General features: G+C 46.5%; 1 protein-coding gene across 1 annotated transcript in view; it reads left to right on the forward strand.

Annotated features, from left to right (window-relative positions):
* The window catches only part of LOC148506739 (uncharacterized), a 42796-nt gene that overhangs the window by 2313 nt on the left and 26779 nt on the right, over positions 1 to 13704 (forward strand). The window contains exons 2-3 of the mRNA XM_088446322.1: positions 8665 to 8726; positions 11650 to 11707. Of these exons, the coding sequence (XP_088302448.1) occupies positions 8693 to 8726; positions 11650 to 11707 (92 nt within the window). The 5' untranslated portion in view covers positions 8665 to 8692. The remainder of the gene's footprint in view (positions 1 to 8664; positions 8727 to 11649; positions 11708 to 13704) is intronic.

Genomic DNA, 13704 nt, shown 5'->3' on the forward strand with positions numbered 1-13704 from the left:
ATTCTTGGTCTTCTTAAATCAAGTAGCTCACTCTTTAGCCATGGGGGAGGGTACAGTAATGCCCCTTTTCAACCAAAATTCCGGGTCTGACCCGGAGTTGGAACAGAGTTCCTATCCAGATCAGACCCGGAATTTAGCCGGCACCGACTCGGGATATTCCTGAGTCGGCGCCGCTCACACCGCAGTCGGGTCTGCATAGACCCGGCGTGAAAGTGGACACTTGGAGATGACATCATCTCCAAGCGCCACTGAAGCCGGACCAATCGGCCGGCTAGCAGCGCGCTCCAGGTCATCGTGACCCGGAGTGCGCCGTGCACACAGCAGGGTATCACGGGCTATGCCCGTGTTAAACCCTGCTATTTACCTGGGTTGGATTGCCGGGTCACTCGACCCGGCGATCCAACACTCACCCCTTTTACACCAAGTAGCTGCCTGGGTTAACTCTGCAATAACCCGAGTTTTAGCTCCGGTGTAAAAGGGATATGAGTGGAAACGCTGCCTACAAGTGTTTTATAAAATCCCTTTTCTGTCTGTGGAAGCAGGTGGGATCATTACTGACCCAGCAAAATAGATTAACTCACCTGTGCATGATTAAGGAAATCCACAAAACATGACCTGTTAGTGCCTTGGCGGTACTTAAGTACTGGAGTTGAGAAGCTCTGCTGTATACTCTTTACAGCAGTGATTCCGGGATGCAATCGGGAAGCCGACTAACAGTATACCGACAGCCGGCTTCCCGACTGTCATATGCCGGCGAGGGTGAAATGCCAGGTGTCTAGATGTAGACGCCAATCATTACCCCGACGCCGGGAGAACGGCGCCCGGCATCCCGATCGAAGGGATGCCGTGCACCACGAGCGGACAGCCGCAGGGGGGAGGGTTAGGGTTAGGCACCCCCCCGGGAGGGTTAGGGTTAGGCTAGGGGGAGGGAGGGTAGGGTTAGGCACCCTCGGGGGACTTAGGTTTAGGCAGCAGGGAATGGGGGGGTTAGGGTTAGGCACTTACAGGGGGGATTAGGGTCAGGCACTTGGGGGGAGGTTAGGGTTAGGCACCCCTAAGGAGGGTTAGGCTTAGGGGAGTTAGGTTAGTCTATACTTGCCTTACAACGATTGGGATTTCCATTACTGACGGGCTGCCGCTGCTGGCGGTATTTCATATTGACTCCGTGATTCCCAACCTCGGTCCTCAAGGCACACTTAACAGTCCTGGTTTTGGTGATATCCATGCTAAAGCACAGATGGTTTAATCAAAATAACTGAGGTACTAATTAAGTTGCCTGTGCTCAATTATGGCTATCCTTAAAACCTGGACTGTTAGTGTGCCTTGAGGACTGTGGTTGGGAACCCCTGCTCTACAGAGTTCTATACAGTAATTCTGTATTTGTGTAACTAAACAATATTCTGTACAAGCAAGGAGTATCCTACTCACAGACTTATAGGGGCATATACAATAAGGCCGCAAGGTTTTGCCCACAAAAAATTATGCAGACATCGCAACCAATTTTGGATTACTGCAGATATGCGTGCTCCCGATACCAACGATATCCAAGATAAAAAAAAATAGGGCGCACATTATTTTAAAAATTATATATCCGGACAAAAATTAGAAAAATATGGGGTAATCGGCCGGTCCCCCCCAAAAAATAAATCTGTAAAAAAAAAAACATTTTTTTTTTTATTTCATACAAATAAAACAAAATAAGAAAAAAAAACTAGCAGAAAAAAATATCTTTGGGGTAATTTTAGGTCAATAAAAAACCAAAAAAATAAAAATATAAAAAAAGATAAAGAATTTTTTTTTCATTTAGATTCAAACAAGAAAAAAGTAAAAATGAAAATAAAAAAAGTAAAAGAAAGAGGTGATTTTGGGGTAATTATAGACCAATTAAAATAAAATTGCTTTAATTAAGTTTGGGGTGCAGTAATTAACAAAAAAGCTGATTTTGGGGAAATTTGAAGTCATTATTGGTTTTAATTAGTCATTAGGGGGGTGTCTTGAGACTTGCTCTGAATGTATGCAAGATTTTTGGTAAATTCACTCCCAATTGCATAAGCCCCACAATTTTTTTAAATAAATGACTCATCCTAAGAGTATTTCTAATGGCAATACCACAGTAATTTCAAATATCAGATTTCTATGTTGTTGAGCCTACAATGAAGAATGTGATCAGTCAGATTTGCTGTGTCTGCAGTCTGTTATTGCATTGTTGTTTTGTAGTTTCTGTTTGCTGCCTAGCAAGTTAGGATTTTCTACAGCGACCAAGATCCATTCACAAACAAGTTTCATTTACCTTATGATGTCTTTCTTCATCTGCTCTGGTTGTGCTGGATCCTAAAGGACCATGAGAAAGATATGCATTCTATTTAACACACATGCTCCTATAGTCCTTAAACCAACATCCATGTGGTCCTAGCCCTAATGTATTTGTTGATATCTTAAAGTGAATTGAGGACTTATTTAAAATACATAGGCACTAGGTATAGGTCAGACCACCTCTATGTGCATCACCTATTGTTTCGACTGAACAATGGACAATTTGGCGTCACCCATTGGCACATACACAAAGGGAATGTAGTTTATATCCCGGCTGTTGGGATACCAGTGCTCAGAATGCCAGTCGCGGAATCACAACACCAATCAGAATCCCGGCGCCAGCATCCCTACAGTAAGGGCTAAGGGGAGAATTAAGGGTTAGGCTGCGGAGGAAGGGTTAGGGTTAGGCTACGAGCAGGGGCATTTTAAGAGTGGATGGGGCCTATGTGCAGGTTCAGTGTGGGCCCCCTCCTCTCTCCGGCGGTCCCGCTGTAAAGTAGACCACAACACACTGCCCAATTCACCTTGCTCTGCCATGGAGACTGCAGCCGCGGCGCTCCCTTCCCTGGACCCATCCCCAATCCTGGCTTGTCCTTGGTGGCACTGGCATGTTGAAATCAGCAACGGCCGTGAGCAAATGACAATCATGGCTGCTGGTCCGCGAACCGTGATTGGCTCATGGCCGGAGCCAAATTTAAACATGCAGCCGCTTGGTGACCGGCGCTGGAACAGTGACAGTCCCAGCGCCGGACGAGTGCCAATATGCCGCCGGCCACCCCTGATCGGCTGCTGGTCCGCAAGCCATGATTGGCTCGCAGCCGGAGCCAAACCAAATTAAAACAAGCAGCAAGCAGCCTCTTGTTGACCGGCGCTGGGACAGGTTCAGAAGTGAAATGCCAGTATGCAGGGCCGTAACTAGGGTAGTGCGACCAGTGCCATGGCACAGGGCACCACATGGCAGGGGGCGCTGTTTGGGCCTGTCAATTTTCCTGTTTATTAACATTCTCACATGTAGCTTCCTCTTCTTTTATCCCCAGCATCTCCTGGCCTCCCCTATCTCTACCCTGGCCCTTCCCCATGAGGCCATGGCCCTTTGTCAGGTGCACTATCTTATGTCCCTATTTAAAAAAATGGGGGGTGCGCCAATGCTCTCTCTGGCACAGGGCACCAAAGAGTCTATTTAGGCTCTGCCGGTATGACATACCGGCACACTTCGAGCACTGGTGGGCCCACTGGACCTAGGGGCCTGCATGCACCGCACACCTTGCATTCACTTTAGATACGCCCCTGGCTATGATGGGGAGAGTTACGTTTAGGCTGTGGAGAGGTAGGGGAAGGGTAGTATACTTACCTGTTTCTCTTGAGATTGTAACCTAGTCAGGGTGCAGGTGTTGGAGTTCTGTCCGCCGGCATCCTGTACCCAACCCACACAAAGACCTAAATGTAATAGCTTATGAACTGCATTGCACTAGCATGACCTCAGTGATTTAGACTCTAGATTTAAAGTGTCAATAATTTAGTAGGCAAAACCAGGTTGGTTTCCCTTTTAAATTTTTACTGCATTAAAGTGAAACCTAGTGGCTAAGTCACCGAAATTGTGCTGGTGCATGCAACTCAGAGGCTAATACATTTGGGCCAAAGAATCCATCTTTGCAAGCATAAACACCATCTTAGATGCACTCTCTAAATTTGCATTTCTTGATGGCCGGACATTGTAAATTAACTACTTTGGGTTCACTTGTTTTTAGGTCCAAAATTGCAATTGATGGACAATCATAAGCTCACTATTTTGAGGACTGTAACCTCAAGTCAGCAATCCATTATTATCTGAGTTAATGTTGACAGCAGCAAATAATATTGACTTAAGTAATGCTTGACTTAGTCAATGTTTTACAATAACTAAACAAAGTATCCTGATAACTGCTGGTTAGAATAAAGCTTCCTCAAATGCTAATTTGTAAATAATGCCCTTATTTATTTCTTGGATGCCACTTGCTGTAAATTTCTGCTGAATATGACAGAACACCAGCCCAATAGATCAGAATTTCCTCTTCACCTGCTGTAGAATCTTTAACTCATTATCATTATACTGTGTAATAGTTTTTTAGTGTCCCTTTTTTTCTATATATTGCCCCTGAGCCATCGCAGAGCTCCTTTTTTTGGAACTGAGCAAAACCAAATGGAAGAATTTTACAAACCTAGAACAGAGCTGTTCTCCCACCTCTGATGTGGCAGCGGAAAAGTACCACTCTTTCTTACATATTTGCATTAGTATAGGAAAGGTGTGTGTGTGTGTGTGGGGGTGGGGGATTTAATTAGTACCTCAGTCAGTGTGATTATAATACCTATGCACAAGCATTGATATCCTTAAAATCTGGGGTGTTGGGGTGCCTTAAGGACAGAGTTTGGGAAGCCCTGCTTTAGACACTGTTTATTGATAAAATTATGACTGCAGTTTCTGCATAATTATATGAATTGTTGCTATGCACTAGTAGCACAATGCAAGAGATTCACTGAAAATTCCAGTAGAGTTCTAATTAGCACTGCATATCGCAGTCCCCATTATTATTAATGGGGGCTACAATCTCAGCCCTATGTACCAAGCTCTTTTTGCAATTTGGTGTAAATTGCTTTAAGCCTATGGAGGCTTACGAGCAGGAGAGAAATTTTCCGAATTCTCTCCCACATTCTCCATCCGGTGGCGGAAGTTGATACTGTGTGCATGCGCAGTGTCAGCTTGCACTGGAGTGGTCTTTCACAAACATGAAAGACTTCTACATAATGCCGAGGATACAACTCGCAGGGACAGCAGTTACCGCAACCACTGTCCTATAAGTTCTCCTTTGTACTTAGAAGGGATAGTTTAATTAAAAATTAAAATATCCACCACGATAAAGAACCTTAATAATCCCAGCAGTTCCGCGATTATTACTACATAGGCCCCTTAAACTCTAGTTATGAGTGCCCCTACTAGAAGCTGCTGTTTGTCCATTGTTTAAATATTTGCCTTAGTACATATATCGATGGGCTGGCTCACTTACAGATAAATATTGAGAACAATAACATTGTAATAGGGTGAATCAGGAACAAGTTCCTTCAGTTCAGTCTATTGTGGTAAAAGAAAAAATCTGAGCTAATGATTCAAAATACTGTAGCGAAAGTGAGTTCTTTATTCTATAGTCTATCATGCCATGGTTGTTTCCCCTGTTGACCTTTTAAATGTTGTCTGCTTTTAATATGTTTTATGCCGTTATTATTAATATATGTTTGAAATGTTTTCCATTAAGTTGAATTTTACATAATTTTTTTATACATTTGTGAGAGTTTATGTATATACTTTTTTATATTGGTATGCTGGTAGAAGTATGCTCACTGTGCCCTTGAGAGATATTGTGTGATCTCATCAAGCTGACAGATTTTAGCTCATTAGTTGAAGTCCTAGTTCACATCAACAGCTAACTAAAATAGCATCTAAGGCCAGTAATGAGGGAGGGATGGGTGCCATTTTGGTTTAACTATATATTACACCAGTGGCGTAACTTCATCCCAGCTGCCCGGAGGCAAGATAAATGTTGGTGCCCTCATAAAAATAAAAAAAAGTACTGCCAGGAAAAAAAAAAAAAATGCAATATGTGCGTGTGTATGTATATATATTATAATGTGTATGTGGCACTGGAGGTGTATCTAATATATCTTATTATTATTTCTACACTATCTTGCTCTTTAAATTTGTCATGACTGAGTGCTCTCCCGACTCGTCCACTGCCCACAGTGACAGCCACCGCACAGTACTCTGTATGTGCACCCGGCTGGACTGTCTCCCAGCTCCTCAGTCGAGCAGGCTCAGGTCGCGGTCATATGTTGTGTGACGTCCGTGACCAGAGGGGAGGAGGAGGAGCGTCGCTGATGCTGATCGGCGGGGCGGATTGGGATATAAAAACAGCCCAGGAATTTTATGGAAGCAGCCCTAATGGATGCAGGGACTGTAGAAGTGGTGGGGTCTGTCGAGGGGGCAGGATCCCTCCTCATAGGGCCTGATTTTGAGTTGGATGCAGTTTCGGCTTTCCTTGCGTCTTGCAGTTGGATCTGCGACTATTCCAGGCTGCAGTTGCATCTGTGACAGCCGCTACGATGCCCTTCCCTGGTGTACAGTACATAAATGGACAGATGCCTATTTCCAGTGTCTACAGACGCTGCTATCATGCTGTGTAGTCTTTAGACGCCACCATCGCTCAGACCATTACAACTTTCACCAGCCCTATGCTAGGTGCATATCACCCGTCTGAGTATGGCCTCCAATGTGAGCAATTCAGTGTCTCTATTATGTACACAAGCAACGTCATCAACACACTCATACTACGTTACATCAGTGTATGCTTAGCCAACCCCCTGTAGCCGCCAAAAACACTTTCTAATGTACTGCATGTGCCTGTATCTGTACTGCAACGCTGTACGAAGCATACGCAACTCAGTTGCATTCGCATTGGCCCCCACAGAAAAAAAATACACCTTAGCCCCCACATAAAACAATGAAACAAATTGGCTCCCATAGGAAAAAAACACATACATTAGCCCACACAGAAAAAAAAAAAACTATTGGTCCCCAAAATAAAAAATAAAACACGTTGCCCCACACAGGAAAATAAAAACACATTGGCCCACAAAAAAAACAAAAGAAAAACAAACACATTGACCCCCACAGGAAAATAAAAAAGACATTGGCCCCCAAAGAAAAATATAGAAAAACATTGGCCCCCACAGGAAAAAAAATTTCCCTGGGTTGGGGTGCTGTGTCTAGGTGGTTGTGGGGGTAGGGTAGGAAGTGCATGTCCCTAGCTATTTGGGCGGGGGTGTCGTTTGGGTGGATAGTGTATATAATCGGGGCTAGGGTGTGTGGTGGTCTGTGTACGTCTCTGGAGCCAGGGAGGGTAGTGTATGTCACTGAGCTGGGGGGTACTGTGTATATATAGAGGGCTGGGGGGGAGGGGGGGTGGTAGGTCGGTTTGTTGCTCTGCAAGGGGCTGGCGTCATGTCTTGATTGCTGCCGCTGGCTGGTGCACAGGTGGCGGACATAACGGGAAGGAGAGGAGACGTGATCTGCTCCTGCGGGGCATTATAACATCCATAGAGGCAGGGGGTGTGGTGGACATGGTCAGGCAGCGGGGGCTGTGGGAGGGAGGGGAGACAGGAGCCGGGAGTTTCCAGTTTGCGTTCCCCAGTGGAACGCAAATTCTGGAAGCGCAGCGACCGGCCCTTGTACTGCAGACACATGAATCTGCCTGGGCTGACAGGCAGTGTCACCCGGCCCGGCAGATTCATGATCGGCGCTCACCTCTGCTGCAGCACTGCAGCAGGAGGACATGGAACGGGAGACAATGGAGAAGTGGAGGTGCCCCCTTCAGGGCTGGCGCCCGGCGGCAAATGACTCTATTGTCTCCCACAGTTCCGCCACTGTATTACACCATAGTCACAGCTAAAGCAGCAACCGATGCGTCCTTGGATGCTGCACTCAGATCCCAGATGCATGCATCCTATTTCCTACAGACACCTCCTGCTGCATTTGCATGTAGTTGGACAGTATTGCACAGCCGCTTCCTTGCGGCTGTGTAATACCATCCATCTCTGAATAAGGCCAAATATGCAGTAAGTACACAATCCAATTTTAACATTTTGGTTAGAGGTTATGGGTGTAGTCGTATATCTAAGGGCCAGGGTTATGTCATAAAGGGGTGTGGCAATATTGAAATGTATATTTTATTGGCCACAGTGTTTTGTGCCCTTGAAATGCTAGGCCATTCCCAACACCTTTGTGCAGGTGTGTATGGCCTCCCATACATTTCCCAACAGCATGGTGCGCGCAACCGAAAAGGGGGCGTAGGTTATGAAAAAGGGGCGGCTTTCCCCGTTTTTGTCACTCCGAGATGCTGGGCAGCCCCCAGGGAGTCCTAACACATGAGAACAGATGCCGTGTGCATGCACATGGCATCTGTTCTCTTCCTGCACACCCGCTGCTCTGCTATGCAGAGCAGCGGTATGTGCTCTCCCAAAATTCCCCTCCATCGCGTGACACTGTGGCCCACAGGTGGGACAGCGGGACAGCCCCACAAAAACGGGACTGTCCCGCTGGATTCGGGACAGTTGGGAGGTATGCAACAGACAAATGTCCTAGCTGTGGAATTGCGAAGGTAGTCCCTAATACTTGCTATTTCCAAGGGTGAGAGCCCTGAAGAGAAAAGGCAGCAGGAGACCCTGTAGAAGACAGGCAAATAGTTAGATGTCTTATAAGGTGGCTTTATATTGTTATAAATACTGACTTTAGTGTAGTTACTGTTTTGCTTGTTTTTTTTACAGCTCTCTGATTACTGCCATTTGGATCACTATGTCTCTAGACGCCTCAGACGGTACACCAAATGGTAAGCTCCTGTGTGATTAGTATGTATACATCAGTCTTACCTGTGGACAGTGGGTAGCTTGGAATTTCAGTGTTCTGGACAAAGTAAACTTGACATTTTCTGCTTCTAGCTCAGTAGATGACCACAGACAAGTACCAAATGGGGTTATTGAATCAGGTTTATGGTCTGGATCTGATTGATAACTCAGAAAGTTTTCTTGAGATGAAGAATAGGACAAACACAGTACATTGTCCAATATGGGCAAAAGAAAGCTATGACGAACTCCATAATGTACATCTATATAATAAGAGAGGAAGCGTGTCTGTTTGTCCTTTATGCACGTCCAGAGTTTTGGACATAGTTCTACCAAATTTGGCATGGTGGTGTAGTTTGACCAGGATTAGGTTTTTGCCCAGGTTTGAACTTCGTCAGGGCCACACACTGTCAAGACAATCCCTAAAAATGGGGACACCCTTAAATTATAGTGGAAATATGCCAAAACCCTGTGTGAAAGCTACAAAAGTATCCTTTTAATCTCATAGTTTGAGCAAACTTTGACTCATTCAAGTTCATAGTAAAATCAGAGTTAGTCCTTTTTAAAGTGACCATATATATTAGTCAGCCCTCTGTGTTTGCATGCAAGGGCATTACTAGAACTTTGTAGGCCACATAGCAAGATCTTAAAAGTGCTCCCTCCAGAGGTAAACCCCCCCCCAAAACTCATACATTTGCCCCCACGCAGAGCCCATTCATGTTATGCCATACAGAACCCATTCAAGGTTATGCCACGCAGTAGTAGTGCCTCTTATACATTAAGCCACACAGTAATGCCCCTTACACTACGCAGTAATGCCCATTACACATTATACCACACAGTAATGCCTTTTACAGATTATGCCCTATAGTTGTAGTGCCCCATATAACATGGCATTCCTGCTAGGCTTTTTTAGCGGCGTGCCACGCCATGCCAAATTTCAAAAGGGCAGAATGTGCCCTGCTTTGCTAAAACGAATTGCTGGGTGCAGTCCCCACCCGCGTCTGCAATGTCCCGCAAGTGGGAAAAATAGCGGTACAGGATCACCACCGGTGAATAGATGCCGCAGAAGTGCCCCTTTCTAGGTCCGGTGCCCTGTTCGGCGCCGGACCAAGAGTGAACACTAAAACACATTATTCCACACAATAGTAGTGCCCCTTACACATTACGCCACGTAATAGTAGTACCCCTTACACATTATGCCACACAGTAATGCCCCTTACAAATTATGCCCCCCCCCCATCCCCAGCAACTCACGTTCCCGTGTCCCTCAAGGAGCCTCTCGCTTCCCTGTGTGCAATCAGCAGCCAGCAGGTGTGGATTTGGTGCCGGGCCACAAGCTAATTACAGCTGGTGCACCAGCAGGCAGCGGCAGACATGGACAGACATCACCAGCGCAATTTGAAGCTTGCGGACTGGCAGCCAATCAGGAGTCACCACTGCTGATTGGCTGCTGGTCTTCGAGCTCTGATTGCCTCGGGAGTGGCGTTGCTGTCTCTCCATGTCTGCCAGCTGGTGTACGTTAATGGGTGCAGGGGGAGCGGTGAGCCACAGAGGCAGCTTGGGCACCATAGCAGCTGCACCCCTTGCACCCACGGTAGTTACGCCACTGCTTGCCTACATGCTAGCAAGCAGTTGGGTCCTTTTCAGGATCAATGGAATGGGGTATTAGGCGGGGATAATGTAACAAATAAAAGCTGCAGGTGTACTGCAGGGTTCAGTCTTCAACCTGTGCAACACTGAGTATCCCAGCTAATCTGAAATATAATCAAGAGTCACTTGTATTATGTGGAATGGAATTGGTATGAATTACCGGCTGGCCGACATGGCTGATAATCCCGATCGTGTGCAGGTAAGTATCAACTAACCTAACCCCCCTAACCCTAACCCTCCTTAGGGGTGCTTAACTCTAACCTTCCCCCCAGTGCCTAAACCTAATCCCCCCTCTAAGTGCCTAAACCTAACCACCCTTTCCCCGCCGCCTAAGCCTACCCTAACCCTAAGTCGTCGTCCGTCCCCCCCCCGGGGGTGCCTAACCCTCCCTTCCCCTAGCCTAACCCTAACCTCCCGGGGGGGGTGCCTAACCCTAAGTCCCCCCGGGAGCCCTAAACCTACCCCCCCCGCGCGCGCGGCTGCCGCAGTGCCGCCCGGCATCTCTTCGATCGGGATGCCAGGTGCCGGTGTCCCTGCGTCGGTAAAATGACAGGCGTCTAGATTTAGAGTCGGGAAGCCGGCTGTCGGGCTTGCGTCCGCCGGCTTCCCGACTGCATACCGTGAATCCATGTAATATTTTCAGCTAAGGGCCCCATATCCTCTTATTCTGCCACTTCTCACGTTATCCTATACCTCTAGAACTCCCAACTTCTCAACGTATGCCCATAATTTTCCATCAATAACCTCAACACCTTGTCAAAATATACATTTAACTTTGAATCTTTTTTACTATTTTGTTGCCTGCACAATAAAGCTTATATACACTATACATGAATTTTGGCGAATGCTATAAAATGTACATACCTCTACAAATGTATTCAAAAGTTATGAGTCTGGTCCAAAAGATAATAGCCAGCATTTTTGTAATGAACAACTGGGAAGGCATATAAACTTATTTATCTATTTGGGTAGCACAGTGGTTAGCATCTCTATAAGCCATCGTACAAAAATAAAAAAAATGCTCAAGGAGAGAGATGATTCACTTACTGGGTCAGTTTTTAGTTGATAACCTACAGTAGCAACTGGGGATTACTGGCATGAAAATCAAAATAAAATATTCACTAGTTTTTGATGTACAAATATTATATGTGTAGTGCATTATTTTAAAAACAAGATTTCATAATAATGTCTAACAGTGATACATATTTCTGTTTATACAGTGTTGTTATTTTGTGTGTTACTTTTATTTTAACACAGTGAATTTCTACATTGGGGCAAATGACAGTGAAGATGAAGACTTTGAAAATGACTGCAAGTACGAATTATTGTTATTCTTTATATAGAAAAGTACAAATATTGTTTAATATCTCTCTCTAACGGCCTGATTCAAAGATGTACACCAATGTATTGGCAGCTGCGATTTTGCACGTTGCTGCTGTGCAAAAATACGCTAGTGCTGTAGCCGGCTGGAAATGCATTGAGACGCCTACCTGTGGCTTCGCAGATCCAAGCAAGTGCGTACAAATATGTAGCAGCCGTCGCAGATCATTCGATAATTGGCCATCTGAGTTGTCCTGTGGTCATGCAGAATGGCCGTCTCAGCTGAAACAATGGAATCACTTTATCTGCGTACTGGATCGCAGACACAGACTACGAAATGAACCAAAAACGTCCGGGACACATCTGCGTTTTTTGCCACCACTCCCTGTTACCGTCTCCAAACTGTCAATCACTTTGTGAAGCAATCCTCACTCGGAGCGTCATCGCAAAGGTACCTGCATAAATATAAGCATAACATACATCTCTGAATCAGGCCCTAATTCCACAGCTGATGATGGTCATTTAGTTTAGTGACTGCTTAATTTTACCAGCATGCTTACCTACTCTTCTAGAACGGCGAGGAGGCTTCCGAAAATCAGGGGGCACTCCCAGCCGCACAGGAAGAGTTGGCAAATCTACCGAGCCAGCATGTATCCTCTACCCGGCAAATGTGGGTGGTCCGGACAGCTGATGGCGCGATTCACACAGAATCACGTCATCGGGGCCCCGTCCCCTGCTTCACAGTAACAGTAATCACGGAATTGTGTAGCTGAGAACGGGGCCACGATGATGCAATCATATCATCATGCCTATTGGCCTGCCTACTTTCTTGCAACACCCCCCCGTGCTGAGCTGACATAGCTGCCCCCTTCTGGAGGGGGCAGCCATAAAGTTGGCAGCTATGGATGGTTGCCAGCATGTTATTCTGTTTTTCTTCTTCCGGGTCCATGGGGTCCACAGCTGATATGTTGGGGGGTATAAATCCTGGTCAACAAACAGTTAAAACAAACGAGCTCTCTGCTCCCAGGATGCATCGGGTCCCTCCTTCATATACCCCGCCTCCGGCCTCAGGTAGCCAGTTATTTCCTGGTGGTGGTTTCACCACAGAGACAGTGGGACTGCAGGAGCAGTCCCGCAGACGAGTAATATAAAAAAAGAAAAAAAAAGAGTTTACCTCTCCATCGGGTGGATGGTCTGAGCTGTCCTGGAAGCAGCCTCGCGTCTGACTGGAGACGCACCGGCCACCTGCTACAGCTACCCCCTCCGGAGCCGCAACGCTGCTAGTGTCTTCGGCAGGGGCTCTGAGCCCTGGACTGCATCCGGATCAAGGGGATGACAGATAAGAGGGGTCTCTGTGGCCGCTGACGCCGAGACCACGTGGCGGCCCGGCCTCCGGCGGTGTAAACTGGCCAGAGGTCTGCTGCAGTCGGGAGGACATAACAGCTTGTCTCCTACACTAGACTGCCGGGATATGACCAGCTCCTGACAAGCCGAGGGTTGTTTCTGTGGCAGCGGCCATGTCAGTTTACCGGGCATGTCCAAGCAGCATAGGGGAGGTTCGCTTTCTCCGGCGGCCCCTCCCCCAATCCACACACTAGCCAGTTACTGTCTCAGCGTTGTGGGTTGCTCCGCCCAGCTTCCCCTATATGAGCAGCCAGATACACTTTACAGGTGCTCTCAGACGCTGCTCGCTTGGAGGCTGGGCAGTCTCCCTGTATACCTCTCCTACTGCTGGATCAGGTTTTACAGAGCTCTATCCTACTATGCCTAGGGCTAAATTGTAGTGGCAAGAGCAAAGAAATTGCATATTGCTCGTAGAGTGTTTATGCATTGCATGTGATGTTTGTTGAGTACTGTCTTTTTTGAATAATTGTCAGTCCTTTAACCTTTCACTGCTGTATTTTCCCCTCAGCTGCAGGTATGTGGGTTGGGGGTTAGACGATCAGCACATGTGCTCTCGGAACCTTGGCATAATTAGTTAATATGTCTAAG

The sequence above is a fragment of the Taudactylus pleione genome, unplaced genomic scaffold, assembly GCF_031769625.1.
Source record: "Taudactylus pleione unplaced genomic scaffold, aTauple2 ptg000397bl, whole genome shotgun sequence".
NCBI lineage: Eukaryota > Metazoa > Chordata > Amphibia > Anura > Myobatrachidae > Taudactylus > Taudactylus pleione.